This window comes from Dermacentor variabilis, chromosome 4 (genome assembly GCF_050947875.1).
Source record: "Dermacentor variabilis isolate Ectoservices chromosome 4, ASM5094787v1, whole genome shotgun sequence".
Taxonomy (NCBI): Eukaryota; Metazoa; Arthropoda; class Arachnida; order Ixodida; family Ixodidae; genus Dermacentor; species Dermacentor variabilis.
Genome location: NC_134571.1, coordinates 42,847,959 through 42,869,845, shown reverse-complemented (window position 1 = coordinate 42,869,845; position 21,887 = coordinate 42,847,959). Strand labels below are relative to the sequence as shown.

General features: G+C 44.9%; 1 protein-coding gene across 2 annotated transcripts in view; it reads left to right on the top strand.

The window, feature by feature from the left end:
- Window positions 1–21,887, top strand: part of LOC142579015 (uncharacterized) — a 28,678-nt gene that overhangs the window by 3,626 nt on the left and 3,165 nt on the right. For both annotated transcript variants that reach the window (XM_075688790.1, XM_075688791.1), the window contains 4 exons: window positions 128–201; window positions 1,069–1,155; window positions 6,052–6,275; window positions 20,643–20,699. In XM_075688790.1, the coding sequence (XP_075544905.1) occupies window positions 128–201; window positions 1,069–1,155; window positions 6,052–6,275; window positions 20,643–20,699 (442 nt within the window). The remainder of the gene's footprint in view (window positions 1–127; window positions 202–1,068; window positions 1,156–6,051; window positions 6,276–20,642; window positions 20,700–21,887) is intronic.

Below are 21,887 nucleotides of genomic sequence, written 5' to 3'. Positions count from 1 at the left end.
GGGACATCTTTTCCCTTCATCGGTGAATAATTATTGCTGATTTTTTTCAAACAGTATTATGTAACACATTTTGAAAGCTGCTGTAAAGGCATTAATAACATTACATAACACAATTCACTGTTTTCAGCTGCCCAGAACCAGGATGTGACAAAGCTTTCTTGCTGCCAAGCAAGCTCAGAGCACATCAAAATACACATAAAGGTGAGTGGAAAGCCACACATGTAGTCACAGATGTCATTACCGAGCTCAAATTGTTCACATTGTTGCTTGTTTCGTTGTTGATGCCACACTCATTTGAAGAAGCCTCTTTGGCCACTGAAGCATTCACTGTATTTACTCAGTAATAAGCACCTTCTTTTTTCCCATGAAGTTTACGCAAGTTTTATTTTACACAAATTTACACAAGTCCTATTTTAAGTTCTACATTTATTTATGCATGGTAAAGTTTTAAGGGAATTTTTTTATGTCACCACTAAGTCTAATGTATGTGGCCACCACTGAGCCTAGGCAGCGCTAAGGGAACACGCAGCATCCCTGGTCAGCCATCATCATCAGTCAAAACTGAAACCAGGCCACAGCTTGCGGGGTCGAATTGATGGTGCAATCATGCGGGGGAATGTGTAATTTTGTAATAACCAATTAAAGGAGTGCATTTATTCTGCAAGTAAATACGGTATCTTGCCAAGTTTTCCAGCAAAAGGTATGTGATCATTCCACATAGCTGCACAGAGGAAAAAACAAGTGAGCTTCATTATTTGCTCCATACTGTAGTCAAAACTTGAGAAGCCATTCTTACATATAAAGATGGGGATTTTGATGTCATCAAAAAGGAAAGTGCTCAAATACCTCCACTTGCCACACACGCTTTGTGTATTCTTTGTCTAAATATGAACAAGAATAAGTGTTGAATGCTATGCCACCAATATATTATCTTTTACTGAAATGTGCACTTTACGGTTCCAAGAACTACAGTGCCTAGAAACATTTTTCTGTTAGTGTAGGTTAAATAAATTAGAAAAGGACAACCACGACATTATTGCAATCCAATACTTCTTATTTGTATTCTAGGGTACCTGTGTGATGTGGAAGGCTGCGAAGCAGTGTTCGCTAAGTGGACTCTTCTCCAGAAACACAGAAAAATAGATCACCAGAAGCGTAAGTTTTTCAAAATATCTAACCTTAAATTTTTATCATTATGTTATGATAGATCTAATAGACACTTGCAAAGCACATAGTAGCAGCATCTGTGAAAGAGTTGTGCAGGAGGTGGCACAACGGCAAGTGGCCACAGCTCTTCTGGTGAATTTCAAGACAGTTTCTTCGAGGTAGACAAGCTGAGAGGCAGCACATGCATTGTGGAATGGGTTCAAACGGCAAGGGCAGCACTGGGAGGAGATTGCTGTGGCAAATAGATGAGGTGATGTCACTGCTGGTGGACCAGTTACGTATACCATGTGATAGCATGATAGCATGATACCATGAGTAACGTGCCAGGCGATGCTACTAGGAAAAGGGGAACTAGCGTGTGTGTTGCCAGCTACGAAGGCATTGCTAACGGCTATGGCATTTTTGGTGCTTTGACCAGGGATGTACGCAACTTGGTGAGAGTGCATGCTGTGACAGTGGCAAGCACAAGTGCGGGTATATGCTGCTGGTTGCCAATAAAAAACGAGCTCTTCGAGAGGGGACTTGAGAGCGCCGGCATCGCAGTATGTACTAAGTGTTGGGTGCCAGAAAGTGGACAGGACAGAACAGGAAAAGCACACATAGAGGGATTTACCTGGAACACTGGTCCTGTAATGTTGGCGCAGGGCAAAGTTCCGGGATCTGATGGTGAAGATAATTAGGTGTGGCGAGGAGATCCTTAAGAAGGTTGAGCAGTTGATAGAGATTGCACGATGTCTCCTCAGTGCTGTATGGGTGTGCCAAAAAACTAAAGGGACTTTGACACGGTCATCTGACTATTCTCAAGTTTATAAGTATACCTGAGAGTAGAGGGCCCAATATGCTTAAACTATACACAAAAGAACTTGGCTCTGAATACACATTTTAACTCAAAATTTAAATTTGAAGCCGCTGCCTCAACTCCTCACATCAACAGTGACTACAATTTTGGCATGGTCTGTGCATCATCAAGAAATAAGGGGCCACCGCTGTGTCATCTGCATTGAAACAGTTGAAGGTCACATGATACGTATTGCTCCGCACACTCTGGAACCTAGAGGTACATCAAGGGCGTCACCCCTGAATTGTGCCCACAATTAATTCACTTGTGTGATATTATAATGCTTTCTGACGCAAAATTTGAGCACAACTGTGTATGTGTTTCCATTTCGCAATATATTGAGGCATTGGACCGGCCCCGCAGCTATTGGCAGAGCCACAACGCATGATGCCATATATAGACTGGCCACACAGTTACATAGTTTACATAGGTGGTACGAGCTGTCGGTTAAATTGAAAGACGTCGCACAGATGGCAGGAGAAGAGGAAGCAGTGCACATATATAACACACCTTTCTTTCGGCATTCTAGCTAACAAATGTGCCATTTACAAAAGCCAATTTGATACTTATTGCAAGTTAGAAAAATAATAAGTGATGCTTACTCTAGTTACGTGAAGTCTCTTCTCAAGCTGGGTTATTGCGCAGAATGCTTGATCCTTCTTCTGTAATGAGTAGACTGAGGTGGACCTGGCCACAGTTGAATCTGCTGAGCTGGAACTGGTGGATACCCTTGGCTGTTTGCTGTTGTACTTGGCTTAGCTGTGTTGTGGTCCTCTGGTGAAGCTTCAGTAACATTCTGTTCCACAGCTATTGATCGTAGATGGATGCGGTTTCTGAAGATGCCTCCGGTGTCTGTCTTTACGGCTTACCGGTGAGGTTCTGGACCGACGTTGACCACTGTGGCTTTTTGCAAGTTTTGGTTATGGTGGAATCGCACAGGCTGACCAAGAATTAGTGGCGGCAGTGTTTGTTGTGTAGCAGTCACCATGTTTGTGCTGCTACTTTTCCCTGTGCTGGTGGAACGTATGATGGGACGCGGTTGGGAAGCTGGCTTTAAGCACTCTTGGTAGGGTAGGTTGAAATGTGTGCAGCTTTCTACCCATTGAGAGCTCAGCTGGCAGTTGTCCTCCTGCGGTTGCATTGTGCAATAATTAAGTAGCACTACTGCGGGGTCCTTGCCTTCCTCTTCATTAAAATTCGCTTTTCGGTGGTCCTTCCTGATTGACCATTCTCGTTTGACGGAAGTGGTTTCAGTGGTCTTTGCTTTTTCTGGATCTGGAGCAGTCTCCTATGATGCAAGTTGATGACCCAGGTGCATGGTTCCTGGCAAAGATAGCTGGAGCTTGTCCTTATTGAAATTAAAGTTGTTGGCTTGTGCTACCATGAGCACCTTTTGGAAGTCTGCTGCCTGTCCAAGGTTTTGTGATGCCACTAGAACGTCATCGAATACGGCTTGATGGTGAGTTGCCGTTCGAAGACCCTCTTACTGGCTTGCTGGAAGAGCTCAGGAGACAGTCGGATGCTGCCATCTTTTTTATTGATGGCGACAATTGGATGGACCCAATCGGAAGGTTCTGTGGCTTCCGAGGCGATTCCATTCTGTGCCATTCGTAGCAGTTCTGCCTTGGGTTTGTGCTCTAATGTGCTGGGTACACAGCGTGGATCTGACACCATGCTAATTACTCCTTCCTTTAGCTGTGTGAAATATACCACGGGCAGTTTTCTGAGTCCTTGCGTTGCTGTGCACACAGCTACATGTGTTCGCCGCAGCTATCTTCTTGGGATGAGATTCAAGGCTTCGCATGGGTTGGCACCCAAAATCTGTTTCAGTGGTTAGCTAACGACAAAGAACTTTAATGTGCACTCATTTTCTTCTGTTGAGCAGCGCAACCCTTATTTAGCGTCGATGGGAAGTGTCTGTCTTGTATACATAGTCACTCGCGCAGTTGTTGGCTTGAATGCAGGTTGCATTGGCCATGTGCTGAGTTGATTCTTAGGAACTATATTTACGCCAGAGGCAGTGTCTAGCTTGAAGTTGACGTTGTGTCCATTTACACTGACCATTTCGGTTCATTCCAAGTTGTTTATATTTTGGAGCTCTAGACTTTCCGAGAAAATATCTTGTTGGTGATCCTGCTGCTGTGGATCATCGAGGTGACCTATGCACGTGTGGGAAGTGTAGCTGCCTCGTTGAGAGTTGCTGTTTATGTTGAGGAGGTCTAGGCTCTCCAAGAAAAAATCTTGTTGCTAACCAGGTTGCTGTGGATCCTCGAGGAGACTTATGTGCTGGCCGGAGGGGATGCTGGCTCATTGGCCCTACCTATACATGCTACGCATGGTCGCCACTTATATGTAGGATTCTTTGTTTTGGGGTTTAATTCTTTAAAATTCAGGAGGTAAAAATTGGGTGTTATACTTAGAAAGGTAAACCTGAGAGAGATCGGGTTTTTTTGTCATCTGGTAGCCCAAAGTACAGGATTGTTCTGCTAGGCCCCCTTTTGGACACAAACATTTCATTTCAAGAAGCAAAATCACTCACAAGAGCATATAATGACAAAGAGAGCTGCCCACGTGTCTTGTGACAAGTTTATATTTATACAGTCTGCCTTTCAGATGTTTCATTAAAACTTATTTCTGGGCGAGTTGGTGCATACTTGATTTGAAAATTATAACAGCGCTAACACATGCATCCGTTTAAGCGATTTCCATTTAGCGAGATTCCACTGTAAACATGGAATCGTCAAGAATGTTTCCATTTGTTACTTTTTCTTATGTGGTTTCTTTCAATAGTGTAAACATCTGCAAGATTTGAAAATTATAACAGCGCTAACACATGCATCCACAAAAGATAAGGACGAGACACAAGGGCTTGTGTCTTAATTAAATAATCTGCTTATCAAATATTATAATTAGATGAAAAGGGTCAATGAAAAATTGTAGAGCGACACGAAAAACTCCCGATACAGCTTTCTGTTCCTCAATACGTGCTACATAAAAGTGTTTTTCAGATTGTGAAAGAAGCCCGCAAATGCACCCAAAATTGACACGCGACTGGCTGCTCGAGGCACTCTGCGTGTAACACTGGCTTCTTTTACGTTCAGAAAAACACTTTTATGTAGCATGTATTGAGGAACAGAAAACTGTATCGGGAGTTTTTCATGTCGCTCTACAATTTTCTCGGTGAAACGTTTAATCTAACTATTATACTTGAGAAGTTTATTAATTAATGAAAACTAATGATCTAATTAGCCAAATGAAAAAAAAAGATAGTTTGAGTATCTCCAAGTGGATGGCAAACATTACCTTTGTTCTGCCCAGCTACGTGGCATTTGTATATCTTTAAACTCTGGCTAAAGGAAGCTGGGGCACCCTGTATATTTTTCATTTATTCATTTCAAATGAACAATAGTTGTATTACTGAGAATGTTTGGCGATCGCGAAATCAGCCAATAGCTCTTGTGGGTCAGCTGCTTTCGATGACGCTGCATGACGACATTGCGGAAGCGAGAGCAAGGGGTTTTTTACTGCTTTTCACACAAGTTTCTAAATTCTCTGCTGCGTGCAGTGCAATAATATTTGGCTCGCATGTTCACAGGAGCCTCTTGTACAGATTGGCAATGTTTTCTTACTATGTTCAAAAAGTGTTTCAGGGCCTCTTTAATACTATTATGATATATCTTGCCTACTTGCTAACACAAGGCAGGCAGTGGTCATTCATTCCATGACACCTGCATTCCGTCTTACCTTTTACCTAATAGGGCGAAAATCTAGGGACAACTTGGGTTTAACCCGATTTTCATAAAACTTGTTTGCAGTGCAAAAAGCAGTTATTGTCAAGCTTTACCCAGAAACGAAGGACCTTAATTTTGTGGCAGCTGAGTAGTGGGAGCCAGCCTTGTCATACACATGGGCTTTGTGTGTAGGCGCTAGCCATATGGAGAGCGTGGTTTGAGTGTGTTTGGTTGCATCTCTGTTCCCTGTGTTGCAATTATCTGTAACACTTGCTGTGGTCCCATGATGTTGCCCTGTACTTTTTGTGTGTGCAGAGTTTCCCTGTCCCGCATGTGGCCGAGTGTTCTTTACCAAGTGGAACCTCACCACTCACGCGGAGACGCACAGCACTGGCCGCGAGAGCTTCTGCTGCCCCCATGAGGGCTGCAGCCGTTTCTACTTCCAGGAGAAAAACCTCAGGCAACACATTTCCAGTGCCCACGAAAACAAACGGTTCTCCTGTGATGCTCCAGGGTGCACAAGGACATTTTTTGCCAAGGTAAGCCAGCGTTCGTGAAGTTGCTCCCACACCTCTTGTGCTTTTTGTAGTGCAAGGTGTGAAACAAGTGAATCATACAAAGCATTAAGGAAATACTGATGCAATATTTTCACCTCTTCTTTCTCTTTTTAGTTTAAATGAAGGTCAGGTACCTCTAAACTACCAGAGGAAATACTCTTAAGCCTCACAGTGCTATAAATAGCTTAATATAATAGCTTTTCTACTGCCAGTTTCTGTCTATGCTGCCAGCTTCTGTCATAGCCTTGCTCTGCAAAGGCTACAACGAAGCAGTGCGCACCCACAACACTACACCTACTAAACGTCACTGTGGCGCACACTACAAATTTGATTTGCTATGTTCATGTAGATGCCACTACAGTAGACTCCGTTTAAACAAAAATCGAAGGGACAGGAAAGAATTGTTCCGTTTATGGGAAGGGCTCAAAAATTAAAAAAAAAAATGGTTCTACTTCAAAAGCGTCGGGTGTATAAAGCAGCTTTGTGGACCAACTCCTGTTTCATACGAGTATGACGGCCAGTGAGGTAGGTGCACTTTCGGTTCCAGTTCTGTTTAACCGGAGTTCACAAAACAAGCATTTCGTGTAAACAAAGTTTGTTAATGTCGTTCCTGTAGTGGCCAACCAAGGTTGATACCCTCGTTCCATTTATCGAACATTTCTATTTAACCGAGTTTCGTTTCTCCAGATTCCACTGCAGTTCCTATTTTGGCACCTACAACACGCCAAACGCAGTTATTTCCAGCGAGCTGCAGCGAGCTCAGTGAGCGGCATCGTCGCAGCAGCCCGCAGCAACTGTGGTACCTAGGCTACTTAGCGGATGCAGCGACATGCAACCGTAGCGCGTATGTGCAGTGTTTGCTATGTCCACAACCAGGCTGGAGCTCAAGTTCATGTGCTCCAGTCTAGGTGTGCTATATGGTACGGAGTGGCTTTTTCCTGCACAAGCTTGATGGACGTGTAGTAGCCAAATCCAGGCTGCTCATTTTGAAGCACTGTCATTTTGAAGCACATTTTGAAGCTCAATATGAAGCGATGTCTGCCAAGGTGTATAGCCAAGAGTGACCAGCAGTGAGCATGTGCTGGCAAGCATACATGTGGGCTAACCTTAAAGGGACACTAAAGGCAAATACCAAGTTGATGTGGGATGTATAAATACCATTCCAGAAACCTCGCAATGCTTGCTTCATGCCAAGAAAAGACTTAGTTTACGAGAAAATTGCATCTGAAGGGTCCGAACACCTTTTTCAAAATTTAGATCTCCCGCCGCCTAACAGGCGGAATGGTGACATTGCTTATGCCGTCACCACCCTTTGCTACCATCGGTTAGTAAAACAGCACCCAACAGACAGCGGTACCGAGCTAAGGCAGAGCGGTGGATTCGCTGTAGCAGCTGCTTTTTGGTCAAGTGGCATAAACCATTCGGGCATCCCGCGACATCACATAGAGGTTGAATTCTGTGCTACTTGCAGTTTGTGCATGTTCTGCAAGGCAGCAAAACCAGCGCACCACTACACAATAACGAAACTACTCGAATGTGAAAGTGTGGGCATAGTTGAGCGAAAATGGAACTTTTCGACTACCCACATCGTTGTCAAGGGTAATTTCAATGAGTTCTTTTTTCTAAAAATGAAATAGAAGTGGACAAGTAGAATTTTATTCTGCCTTATAATGCAATACAAGGATGTTTTTTTGCAAAGAGCGGTTCAGTACTAGTGACAGAATTCAAGTGAGGAGTGCTTTCGTCATCGGGCAAGTACTTGAATGTCCTGGGGAAGTCTAACCATGACCTGCATTTACCTCAATTTCTCAATTATTAAGGCTCCTTTCGCAATAATATTGACACCTTTGAGATTCTCGAGCACTAATCTATCACTATAGCTTGACTTAATATTTGCCTTTAGTGTCCCTTTAAAGGGCCCCTCACCATGTCTGGCCATGTTGAACTGACAAGCGCAATGCATACAATGCATGCTATAGATTGTGTCTGCTAAGTATTACATCCCTACACGCCATGGAAAGAGTTTAAATTTCCAATGAAATGCTGTTTGCCCTTCTCTTCGTGGGTTCTGTGCGCCCACATACATGGCCATGCTTGACTTCGAGAATTATTCAAGGCAACATCAGTTATTTGTTTAATCTGTTGCTTCAATAGACAAATTAAAGTTTAGAAAAATGATGAAACATACAAACCATGTGCCTGCATGTTTTTTCTTTTATTTTGCACCTCAGCAAGATAGATGTTCCGTTTCATCTGCTTGTTCCCACGTTGTGCACTCGTGTGCGCAGACAATGAAACTGTCATTTTGTACCGTGTTCCAGCGGCACAATCATGCCCTTTCATCCCCTTGTGCCTGCTTCAGTGCTCGTGATTGTGGCACTGACTTATACTGCTAATCAGGTGTTCTCGTGCAGAGCATACATAATTGTCTGCTGCGCAGAACTAGGCAAAATGCAACAGCTCAAATGCGAGGTTGTTATCGGAAGTGCACTGCTCAGCAAAAACGTGAGAGAGGGAGAGAGCTAAAGAGGCAGTGCTCATGACGTACCCCTCATGCGATCGTCTGGCTCCGGTATGGGAGAAAACAGGGAAGGAATTTCACTTATGGAACCTGGGTGGGGCAAGTGGAGAGAGTGTCCATGTCTTAATTAAAGCACGCCCTTACTTCACACGTACCACGTTGCTCTCACTTTACCACTCTTTCGTCCACTCTCACATTACTTATGGGATCATATGTTGGGGAAACACCTATAATACTCATATTAAGTCTTTACAAACAATTCAGAACCGAGCCATCAGAATAATTACATATAGTTCATGGTTTTCTAATGCCACTTCCCTACTACACGAGAATAACATCCTTACTATTTCCGGGCTCACTACATACAACCTAGGTATTTTTTTCTACAGACTTCTACATAATGAGCTACCGTCGATCACATTTTCACCATCTAACCTGACAACTAATAGTACCACCAGATTCGCGTTAAATGACAATTTTCTTTTACCACGAATCCGCACTAACTATGGCAAACAAACCATGGAATTCACTTCCATATCTGTATGGAACACTCTTCCTCTCATTATGAAAAATAGATCTTTACACCAATTCAAAAGGGAACTCAAAATGCATTTATTATTGACAAACTAATCAGAAAATTTACTGTAACCGTTTTTTTTTTTCGTTCTTTCTCACTTTTTTTGCCTTTTTTGATTGTTTTTGTTCTTGTAAATAAACTACTGGTATATTTTTCACATGCAAATTTTATGTTACTGTGAGATAAGCTAAACCTTGTTATTATTTGTAATGAATTCCGTATTTTGCTCTATTAACGTCCATTTCCTGTTGCTTATATAATACCTTATTATATGCTACTATTGCTTTGCGATGTCAATTATCATAACTATTCTTGTACAGGAGGTCCCGATACAGTCTTTGACTATGGGACCTCCTCCTGCATACTAAATACATGTAATTTGACCCAAATTCTAACAATAAATTCTGATTCTGATTCTGATGCTCGCCTTCTGAAATTATGGGTTTGCGCCACTTCAACTATTTCTATTTCTGATATTAATGAACTAATTTGAAAATTCTTGTGGTAGAACACTCCGTAGAGGACACTTAACAAATTCCAGTGTATGACCAAAATTTTATATGCAGCCTGGTAAGGGGCCCTTTATGTTTCGCGTGGTACGAGGCTAGCTGAGTGCTCAAATCTAATCAAAATTTGCGAGACCCAATGGCTACTACAGCGATAAGACGTGTAGCCAAAGCTTAATCTATGTGAGTGGCCGCAGCCAAGCTTTAGCAGACAATAGTTGGCGTCTTCCAGAAGTACACAATTATCTTAATTCGAAACTGAGATATTCGCTCACTTCAGCCTCTTAATTCAACTGCGTCAATAAATATACTCAGTAACAGTTGGAAGAAGCGTACTGATCCAAACATCCTTCTTGATTGTTGTCAGCTATTTGCCAACAGCAGCCGTCTATGGGATTCTTGCATGTGACAACATATGCAAGCTAGCTACGGAACGAACGAGGAGAAGACCTCGATTGAAAAAAGTGACTTAGCACTCCTCTTGTGAGCTTCACATGTCGAGCATCACTGCAAAATTAGGCTCAGGTTCACTAAAGCGTATGGTATCTGCGGACTGTTTTTTTACCAAGACCAAGTGGTGGTTCGGGACCTGTTTAATGCTGTCTTCTACAATTCCTGGTACACAGGGGAACCTTGCAATGGAGAAAATGGTTTTTACACTTAACCAACCTTGTGCAGCGTGAAAGAAAATTTTTATATTGGCACAATATTTAAGAATAAGGAACACGCAAGAACAGATCGGGACGCACAGTAATGATCCACTCTCTACTTGGCTAGTTGTTTCCATCACCACATGGTGAACATGTGTGCTCCTTTAGATGTGACAAGCTTGCAGCACTAAAACGAAAGTAATCTTGCAGGGCTTGCAAGCACTTGTTGGGTTATGAGCACTTAAGCGAGGCTCGGAAAGCCGAGGCAGGCACACATACACCAGGATCTGCTGTATAACAATGCTTGGCTGTAAAGATAAGCCACTTGAAACATCCCATCACATAAACTCAAAAGGAGCTGTATAAATAGCCCACTGTGTTGTCACTGAACTGCTTCTTGACCCGTGACATAGAGAGAATGAGCCGTTTTTGGTAAGACGTAACATCATCTGTGCTGGCTTCAGTAGTAGTGTGCTTGTAAAGGACATCCAACGGATCTGCAAGGTGTCAAGTTCTCATGCTAACTGCAATTTAGGAGCCGGCATAGCTTTCGCTCTGCTTGCTGACTTCGTCCCTTGTCAGATGGTTGCTCCACTACTTAAGAGAAAGCTTTAGCTCAGCTGCTCCTATCTAAATACATGTAAAAGGAGAATTCGTTTTTCTCGGCAACTACTGCACTAAATTTGACAAGGTTTGTTGCATTTAAAAGACAGACTTAAAATCTAGTGACTGTTGGTTTCAAATTTTCGATTTAGGTTGTGAATATTTTTTTTAATTGGCAAAAATAGAAAATTTTAGGAAATGAAACTATCGAGTTTACAGCTGTGTAACTCAGCAATGAAACATTATATCACAATTCTGTGAATTTCATCGAATAGCACATCTAAAGCGGACAAAATTGATATGTTTCACATGAATCTAAAAAAAATTGAGTAATAGGGAAATACAGCTTTTGCAGAACCCTTGTACGCAACACGATAAATTCACGTAAGATATAAAATGACATATCCAATTTGTCTGCTTTGAATGATCTAATGGGTGCCATTTACAGAACCGTAATATCTGTTCTTAATGCAGAGCTATTAAATTGTAAACTTCCTGCTTCTATTTTTTTTCGAACTTTCGAATTTTTGAAGGTCTTTTTAACAAAATTCAAGCACTAAATCGAAATTCTGCTTCCAACAGTCACTAGAATTTAACTTTCTCAAATGCAACAAATTTCATTAAAATCGGTCCAGTGGTTATCTTAGAAAAATGTTTTTGCGTTTTATGTGTATTTGAATAAGCAGAGTCAGAGTTGGGCCCAAGCTAAAGCTTTGTCTTAAGCTCAAATATCTGCCCAAACTACCGAATCCTTGCATAAGCAACATTTGAGGGGCCCGAAACACTTTTTGAACATAGTAAGATCTTGCAGATCTGTTGTAGAGTCGTTGTGAACATACAGGCCAAATAATACTGCACTGTATATATCAGGGAATTTATGATCTTGTGTCAAACACAGCGAACAATCGCTTGCCCTTGCTTCCCCCGATACCATCTCATTAAAATCAGCTGGCTGACCAACGCTATTGGCTGACATCGTGATAGTGAGAGCATTCTCAGTTATACATAATTACTAATTTTGAGTTAAATAAATGAAAAGTATAAGTGTCTGTGATCTCCTAACGACAAAAGTAATTTCATCTTTGCACTGTGTGTAGCTGCATCAGCTGTGCGTGGCCTCCCGAGGTGGCGCTGGCATGTTGCATAGTGTAGTCTACCATGGTCACCACGGAGTGCTGCAGTGAACCCTTTTGCCACTACAACACTCAACTTTTGGCTGGAGCTTTGCTTTCTTTGCTTCGCTGTCTAGCTTCCAGCTCACTAGCGGAGACGAAAAGAGAGAGAAAGCCAGGTATCACTGCGATAACTCCATCTGTAGTAGTTGAAGGACTCAAAAAAATTTTGCAGCACTGAGATTTGTGAGATGATGTCCTTTAACCGGGCCCTGAATCACCCCTTGGGCTTGGTGAAATAACATAGTCCGTGGGTAGCATACACAGCTGTGAACATCTCAGCCAAGTTTTGCTGTCTGCAGTGCGTGGAGCTCGCAAGTGGAGCACGGTGTCATCTTTCTCCCAAACACTCTCTTTTCAACAGAAGGCCCTGTCCTCACTCTTTTCTAGACGCACTATATCATCATTCCCTTAGATGGCTGCTATTGGCTGATGGCTGACATCAAGTTGCGGTCAGTTACATGGCGTAGATAAGGTGGCCGCCGCTGGGTGCTTCCGCAAGTCCACTCGCTAAGCGCACTGTGGCTCGCTGAAGACAACCACGTTTGGCTGATGTTTAATGCATAGTAGGTACCAAAGGCAGAAGTTGTAGCATCTCCAGAATGAAATTTGAACTGCACGTCACGGTGACTTAGAAGGCGGAACGTTGTGGGCACACCTCACCGCGCTGTAGCCTTTGCAGTGCGAGGCATTGAAGAAGGGATGGGAGCACAGTGGGGGCTGTGTTTGATTGTCTGCTGAATGCATTGAAGTACTTTTTGCTGAAAAGTATTTCTGAAATAGCCTATTTTCACTTCAAATGCCTTTCTCCACTTCGATAAAAAGTGGTTCAGGGCACCTTTAATGTTCAGGCCATTCTATGATTAGTTAAAAAATTTGTTTCAGGGCCCCTTTAAAAGCTGGGGACTCATTTATACATTGGTATTCTGCATTTTTCATCAACATATTCCTTTCTTTATTTTAAACTGTTACATTTTATTCTTCACATTTGAGAAAGGAGAAGAACAACAACTTTATTGAGTCATAAATCTGAGTGGTGTATATGGGTTGAGTCCCTATTCCAGGGCCCCACTGGCTTCTGCTGCTAGCCGGGCCTGGTCGAGGGTCGCTAGCTGGCTTCCTAAGTCTAATTCAGTGAGTCACACCTCCCACGACCAGTTAGCGAGTGAGTCCGTAATTAGCAGCGAGACGGCATGTGCCAGGCACCTTGGGCATTCGTATGTGATATGCTGGAGTGTTGGTGTGTCTTTTCAGCAGGGATAATTGGCTTTGTTTCTGTTGGGGTACATCTTGTATAGTTTATGCAAGTGATTAAAGGTGTTTGTCTGTAGTCAGCGCCAGTCCCCTGCCTGCGCCCTGTCGAGCTTGGGATGGGGACGAGCTTTTGTGCATCGGCAGAGTCTTTGCATCTGCAGCATTTCTTGTGGTGTGCCGGGTGTGGGGGCGGTCCGTTAGGGTGGAATGATCTGCGGCTCGGCCTGTCATATCTTGAGCCAGGCGGCCCACCCTTTCGTTGCCGTCCACTCCGGCATGTGCCGGGGCACCAGGTGATCCCATGGTCTTGTGCGAGTCTTGGTCCCAGGATGCGCATGACGCTAGCCGGCAAAACTCCCCGCAGGTATGGTCTGCATGCGTCCTGAGAGTCTGTTAGTATGTGAGCTGATCGGCAGTTCGCTTCGGCGGCTCGTACTGCAAGGGCAATGACGATGGCCTCCGCCGTTGCGCTGGACGAGGTGTGCAAGGACGCCGCCACGACCATGCATGTCCTGTTTGTTGCGACCGCCATGAAAGTGGTAGTCTGTGTTGTTGTGTGGGGGTACAGACTTGCGTCCGCAAAATACGTGTCTGAGTGGCCCTGCCTTTGTAGCAGGGCTCTTGCCCTAGCTCGTCTTCATCGTGCGTGGTATGCCGGGTGCATGTTGCGTGGAATGGATCCACATGCAGCCGTGTTCGAAGCGCAAGTAGCATCACTTGAGTCTCGTCCCCGCAGAATTGCGACGCCAGGGGGTAGTACAGGCATCCTAATCGTCAACGTCCCTGAGGCGTTCTGTTAAGGCACTCTTGCTGGGCGATGATCGTGGCAGCGGTGAGCATTTCATGTGTGTTAGTCAGCCATAGCTCCCGGAGGTGCTCTGTGCTAGTGCTCACCAGAAGGCCGAGCGCCGCCTTACAGGCAATTCGAATCAATTTGTCCACGTAGCCGGTCTCGCTGTGGCACATGGCTTGGAAGGGCGCGATGCGGCTAATGACGAAGGCTTGCACCAATCACAAGGTCTCCACCTTTGTAATTCCCTCTTTGCTGTACGCGATTCTGTAATAAGTCCGGTTATACTGCTTACCATGCGTTTGAGTTTGGAGAGCACGATGGAGACGCTGCCCGTTTCTTATATGTGCATCCCTAGAACCTGCATTTTTGCTGTCCTTTTCATGGGTTCCCCATCGAGAAAGAGTTGTAGGGCCGGTGTTCTGTTAATTTGTGTATTCTTGGGTCTAATGTGTAGGTATGCCTACTTGGCCGGGGCACATTTCATGCCTGCTTGTTTCGTGAAGGTGTGGACCATGCCAATGGCTCTGTGGAGGATGTCTTGCCGGTTGCCGTATGAGCCTCGACTGGCCCATAGCGTGATGTCATCTGCATATATGGCACACCCAAGACCTCGGTGCTCCTCCAGTTGTAGTGCCAGTTTACGTCGGCCGATGTTGAATAGGAGCGGTGATAGTGTAGAGCCTTGAGGGGTGCCTTGGCCCGGTAGGTCATACGGGGGAGTGAACATGTCGTATTTATCTCAATATGGGCGGTATGGTTGCTCAAGAAGTCTTTCACGTAGCAATATATTCTATCACCACATCTTATGGCCTCGAGCCCTTCAAGGATCGTGGAGTGCGAGATGGTGTCAAATGCTTTTTGAATGTCGAGGGAGGGCTAGATCATGTCTGGACTTCCTGATAGGGCATTCAGGACTTTGTCATTCAGTAGTAGGAAGACGTTTTGGGCCGATACCCTTCTCCTGAAGCTAAACATTGACGCCGGAAGCAGGTCGTTTTGCTCTTTATGTCTCTTGAGTATAGTGAGGACGACACGTTCGAAAAGACGGGAAGTGAGCGAGATGGGTTATAGTTGGCCTAGTTCGCGCGGTTTCCCCGGCTTCGGTATTAGAATAATGTTTGCCATTCCGAGTGTAGTCAGCCGTGGGTGTCACGATCCACCCGGGTTCATGAACAAGGGAGGGCTCGAGGCACCCTCCGTTAGCCGGACGCTCTGAAGCGTGGTGGTGCTGAACGATGACTGATGGCCGAGCAGCCGTGCTCGTCAGTGTTTATTGCGATGCGGTGACCAATGTTGCCTGCCGAGCTTGGCAGGCCACCGAGCCTGGCAGCGAACAAACATTATGCCTGAGGGGGCGTCACATGCTTGCTACAGTGGGGTTTCTATACCATGTCATTAAAGAAATCGGTTAGCTGTTGGATGGCCGAGTCGGTCAGGTTTCTCAGCATCGCATTGGTAATTCGATCTGGGCCCAGTGCTGTGTTCTTAAATGCCTGAGAAGTGACGTAGAGTTCTGCGAAGCTGATAGGGGCATCCATATCTCTGTTATCTTGGCTGTGACAGTTTCTGGGGCTAGGTGATGGTGTCTGTGCTTCTACGGTGTAAGTGTCCTTTAGTAGTTGGAGGAGCTCGTCTTCTGTGCCTGGGTATTCTGCGACGAGTTTCCACATGATGTTATTCGCTCGCATACACATGCTAGATGGGTCCAGCATGCAACAGAAGATAGTGCATGTTTTCTTGGTGCTCAGGGTGTCTTGAAGGGACTCGCAAAACTTCACCAGTTGTTGCTATCGAGTACTCTGGCGTAGGTGTTGGCTTCTTCTGCGTTCGAGCTTACGGTTGTGTCTTTGTTGCTTCCAATGCTTTGATAGGCTTCTGCGGGCCTCCCAGAGGTGTGTCAAGTGGTTTCTCACCGCTGGCATTTCCGGTCTGGTCTGATACTCTTTGGTGGTGGCATTGTATATTTCTTTACGAAAAGTGCGCCATTCTGCAGCGTTTGGTGTTGAATGGGCTGTCTGCACTTTCTCTCTGTACTTTTTGCAATCAGTGAGTTTGGTCGTCCCCAAGGATTGGCGTACTTTTGCCGTGTCGCAGGTTACATTTATAATATAATGGTCACTGCCTGGCATGTCGTCCAGGTTGCTCCATGCGACTCCTCTGTCGTTATTGACAAAAGTCAGGTCAGGTGTGGTATCACGATTCACACTGTGGCCTACACTGGCGGGGATGCCTGGCAGCGTGATCAGCAAGAGTTCATACGTATGTGTCGTCCTGAGAAGGTTGGAGCCCTTCACTGTGTTTCTCTTGTATCCCCACTCTGAATGCAAGGCATTTAAGTCTCCGAGGAGAATTAACCTATCATGGTGCACGAGTATGGTGGATACATGGGTCAGTAATGGTGAGAAGTCAGATTTTTGGCCTCTGGGTGGACTGTAGATGTTAGCCAAGATGCACTTTGGTTGTCCCTTCTTTACCGGCCAGATTGTTAAAATTTGGAGCTGAATTTCTATTGCCGGTGCCATGGCGCCCGTGATGGCAAGGTCTCTTGAGCCAGCGTTGCTACCATTGGGTGGTCCGGGTCTGTGCATAGGCAGTAACCCTATAGTATCGCTATTGGTTGCTTCACCACCTCTTGCAAGCAGGTGAGGTCAGGAGGAACTAGCACCGTCTTGACACATTGTGTTATTGTCGCATGTTTGTTGCATAGCGATTGGCAGTTCCACTACCATATAATGAGATTTGCTTGCTGAATGGTTGTGTTGTTAGCCATGATAACGAGTTCCAGAGGTTGTGGTATCCCAGGTGTCCATGTGACCATGATCTTTGCGCTCAGCTTGTCCGAGGAGAGGCTGTGTCATCGTTTGCGGGGTCGTTGAAACTTCTGAACGGAATCGTCTATGTATCGTTTTATTTCCTGGAATTCTGTAAACATCTGCTGCATTTGCACTTCTGATTGCTCTTGCAATTGCTCATGCATTTGCTTAAATTATTGTTGGATTTGTTGCTGCTGCAACATAAACATGTGTTTGACTTGCTGTAGTGTCACTTGTGGTGTCGTTTCTTGTGGCGAGGGTTGTGTTTGTGCTGTGACAGTGATTGCTGTGTTGGCTGTTCGAATTGTGTCGCGAGTTTGTGGTTGCTGTTACGGCAACGGAGTGAGTGGTTTGGGTTTTAGTGTCTCCATTTGTGCTGGAGCACAGTTACCTGTTGCTTGATTGTTTCTACCGCTTGCATTTTACTGTCTAAGGTGGCCTTAAGTTGTCTGCTCACTGAGATGGCTTGCTTGTATTCCTCACTGTGCACGACAAGTTTGGTCGTGGAAGACCAAACGTGACCCTCACCCAGCTTACCTGTGCTGGTGTATTCTTTGACTTGATCTTTGATCCCTGATGGTAGTTGTTCCCCGTTGGGTTCTGGGATCGGGATCTTTATTTCTACATACTTGTTGGCGGGATGAAGGTGGCAGTGTGCTGCGTGGATCTGGAGCAGGATCTTTCTGTGCTGGCACTTCTGCCTCTCTGGCTTCAACCCGCCCTGCAGTCCTGTCCGGAGGAGGAGAACCAGCTTAGTTGTCTGGTGGCCTGCGGACATGGTGTCCACGATGCTCATGGCTGTTCCGGTTGCTTTAAGCGCTTGGTGCCGTTCTTGTCCCCGATAAGATGCCCCCCCCCCCCCCCCAGCACGAGGCACAGATCGATTCACAAGGGTGTCCTTCGCTTGGGTTCTCGAGTCCACCCACCTTGCAGATTCATCGCTTAGGATTTGGGCAAATGTCCATGCGGTGTCCTTTGCCGCAGCAGATTTTGCAGCCTTGGACAGTAGCATAGAAGGGGTGACACAAAAGTTCTCCATAACAGTATACGGTTCTTGGTAGTATGGGCCCGCTGAACGTGACACTTTGGGTACTGCCGATCATGCGGGCCGATCGACTCCTTGCTTGCGAATCTGCATGTTGGCAAGCAGGATCTCTGATGGAGTGTATCACGGTATTCACCCCTCTCGTGCGTCTTCCCCGGTGGCTATGCTTTCACAGCATGATCTGTGCCGTTGTTGGTCAGGAGGCGAAGTCCTTGGCTTCCATGGCGACTTCTTGGGGCGGAGTAGAGAGGATTGCTATGTTAGAGCCCGGCTTGATTCGCAGGAAAAATTGTTCCCCAGAAAATTTATGGGTGCAACTTGAATGAGAGCTGTTACCATTGCTGGTGTGATGATGTTGCGTAGGGGTAAGCCATGATGTGGTCGTATAACGATCTTGAAGTCGTCCTTTGGTAGAGGGGAGTTTGGCTTGTTTCCTTCCTTTCGGAGAGGGCAGTGTCTTGGGGCCCATGTTCGTTTCCAGCTTGTCTTTGGCTGGTGCTTTGCCTCATTTTCGTTCCAACGCTTGTTGCTTCCGTTGGCGTAGCGTTAACACCGTTTGCCAGTCTGCATCGGTATCAGGGGGGTTGGCAGAAGGCAGATTAGGTCTGCTCACCTCTGTGTGGTTGTTTGGGTACCCTATCGACGTGCCGGGCCCGGTGAGGTCTATTCCGGCTTTGTCGTTCAGTGCTTACCGGTGTAGCGTTCCGGTGCTCATGAAATCTCAAGTTGCTTCTGTAGTCAGCTCTGACTCGGATCCCGCACCATCGACACAGGCGTTGCTGGAACATCTCGATGGCGTTCGGGTTAGCGGGAAAAAGATGATCCGTGGGACACAGCGAGAAGGCCGCTTCCCGTATGACTGGCGAAAGAGGCCCGAGCAAGGACAGTCAGTGAAGGTTGCATCGTCTCGGTGGTTTTGGACCACGCCGACGACATGTCCATTCACTTCGGCCGACTGATTGGAACTCTTTAGAAAGGAGAACAGGAAAAGTAGGGGAAAGAATTATATGTGCAGTCTTTATATAACTTTAGATTATGACTCTACGAGACATGTAGGCATCACTGACCTGTGACAGCTTTGCAAGGTGTGCCCTTTTTGTACTCTCCGAGACTGACTAACACAACTTTGCGCCCCTGCGTGGCAACCAGCGTCAACAATCGTCAACACGAAGTACGCAGTTGCACTTCTTCTTGTCCATTTGTTTTTTCCTTTCTAGTCAGTGCTCATTTCATCGCCATTGGTTTGTGCTGTACATGGTGCAAAAACAAAGAAGTGGACTTGTTTTAAATAGTGGTAAATTGTAGTTCCAATGAAGACATGTCCACTTGTCAAAATGCTGGCTCCAGGTTGAGGCTTCTCTCCTTTGATCTTTATGGATCACTTCAAATTTTCAGCTCTATGCAACCTATTTGTCTGGTTCGAATCAGAGTAGCTACTGCTGTTTATGCCAATGGTAGCATCAGTCCTGTCTTACGTTTACATCTGTTTTGTGTTTGTGAAAGCTATGTTCTCAGTGAAATTGATGCTTTGGACATCTCAATGCAGTTATCTGTGACAATGATGTTGCCTTCAATTCTATAACATTCCACCACTCGTACACTACACCTCGATTCAACAAAGTGGATGGCGGGGCCAACCCTTGTGGAAAGTAGTCACTGTGCATTAATGGCACAGCACAGCAGTGCCTGAGCAAATATTTTTAACCAATTGCTCTTGACATCTGCTTGGATAGACCATCATAAAGGTATGGTTCTCCAACAACTCCCCATCGGCTGTCTTGCAAAGTGAATCATTGGACCAGAGAAAAGCAATACAAGTGCAATTTCAATTTGTGCAAACATTGATGTTAGTACAGTGCACAGAAAATTTGGAACTTTCATGCTTTCATCTAACGCTCCACTGAAGCTTCCTAGAATTTAACAGGTAACCATTTAGTTCAATTGATGTTATGCAAAATCGGTAGGTGTCATTTAAGAAGCTCTAGCCTCATGTACAGGGTGATCCATAACAGAAAAAATAAATATTCTGTAATTTGAAAAGCATAAGCATGATGCTGTTTATGCAGCAATATTCAGAGATATGGGAAAATTTTATTTTTAATAAGGAACGTTTTTGTTGCCTGAATAGACTTTATTTACCACCGACACGTGGTACCACCGACACGTGGTCAAGCTATTGGCACAATTGAAGTGGCACCTGTTGGTGGTGAATGTAACTATGTTCTTGCAGTAAACTGTTTTGTCATTAAAAAAAAAAAAAAAACGACAGTCTTCTGTGCAAAGTGCATTGTGCTTATTGTCCATGCTCTTCAATTGATTGAATTTCTACTTTTCTGTGACTTTTGGATCAGCCTGTATATTTTCTTTGTTAACTACCTATGTAGTCTCCCATTACCTTCTCGTTCTTGTTTCTAGCAATCACTGAAGAAGCACAAAGCAAGCCATGATCCAAATAAACCTCTGCCTCAAAAGGTATGTGTGCATGCTCAAAATGTTTAATGCACATGGTTTGATTGCTGGGTGGGCAAACTGAAAGGTAGCAGGGTGAGCAGGTGTGCACACAGGCACTAGGAAAGGCTGTATGGCTGTCACATCAAAATGAACTCAAAAGAATTTCTGGTTTGACAAGCTACGATGAAACATTACCTGTCTTACAACTTGTGCGCCACACCTAGACGACATGGTCACGCAGCTTTACACAGGCTATATTTACCTGCGCAGTTAGCACCCTCGCATAATAAACACACCGCATCTTTGCTCTTCAAAATTAGTTTTTTTCCCCCTCATAATAAGTTACACCCCTCAACTTTAGTCTCATGCAGTCCCATGAATGAATGGGCATGTTTTAGTTTCCCAGTTCCTTCACTCCAGCTGATGGTGGTAGTGCATGCTACCAACAGCCATCTCTCATAAAAAAATGGATGCTCTCCACTGCGGTGACAGTGCAACACCCAATCAAAATTAGGTGTAGGGAGTTGTGCAGCTAAAAACGAGTGAAGCACCTTTCAATATGGGGTTGGACCTCAATCTAACAGCCCTATGCTCAAATCACTAGGCTGTAGCCCAATGTGGCATACTTCTGCGTTAGGCGACAGCCATACTTCTTCCATGCCGCCACCAGCTAGCTCTTTGAGACGCACATGCTTTTGTGTGGTCACTTTTGTGGCATCTGAAGGTTCAGATGATGTGGTCAATGTTGACAGTGTCTTGCATTTCTCTGCTGCCTTGGCCAACGGTTGTCGAGTGCATTCCTTGCCGATGTCTGCTGCACATTATGCAGTTTTGCCTTACAGGCTCATTAAATCTTCACTTACAGCGATTCACACAGTGCGTGGGATCTGCATGATTTTTTACTGTATACTGCTCAAAATAAGAAGGAAAACTAGAAAATGCTGCGCAGTTGTTCTTCCATACTTGAAAACTTCTATCGAGGACTATGTGGCATGCCATGTTTTTTTTTTCTTTTAATTTTTACTATGGGCCACATACGTCTGGCCACAATTTTGGCATTTGGCAGAAATATTTTGCCCCTGTTCGCCCCTCCCCCCTTTTTCTGTCTATGTCACTGGCTACAAGCTAGTCTAAATGTCAATGTGACTGTTAGAAGCACAGCAGCCTAAACCTTCTTTGCTGCTGTTAAGTCTGTTGGGTAGTTTCTAC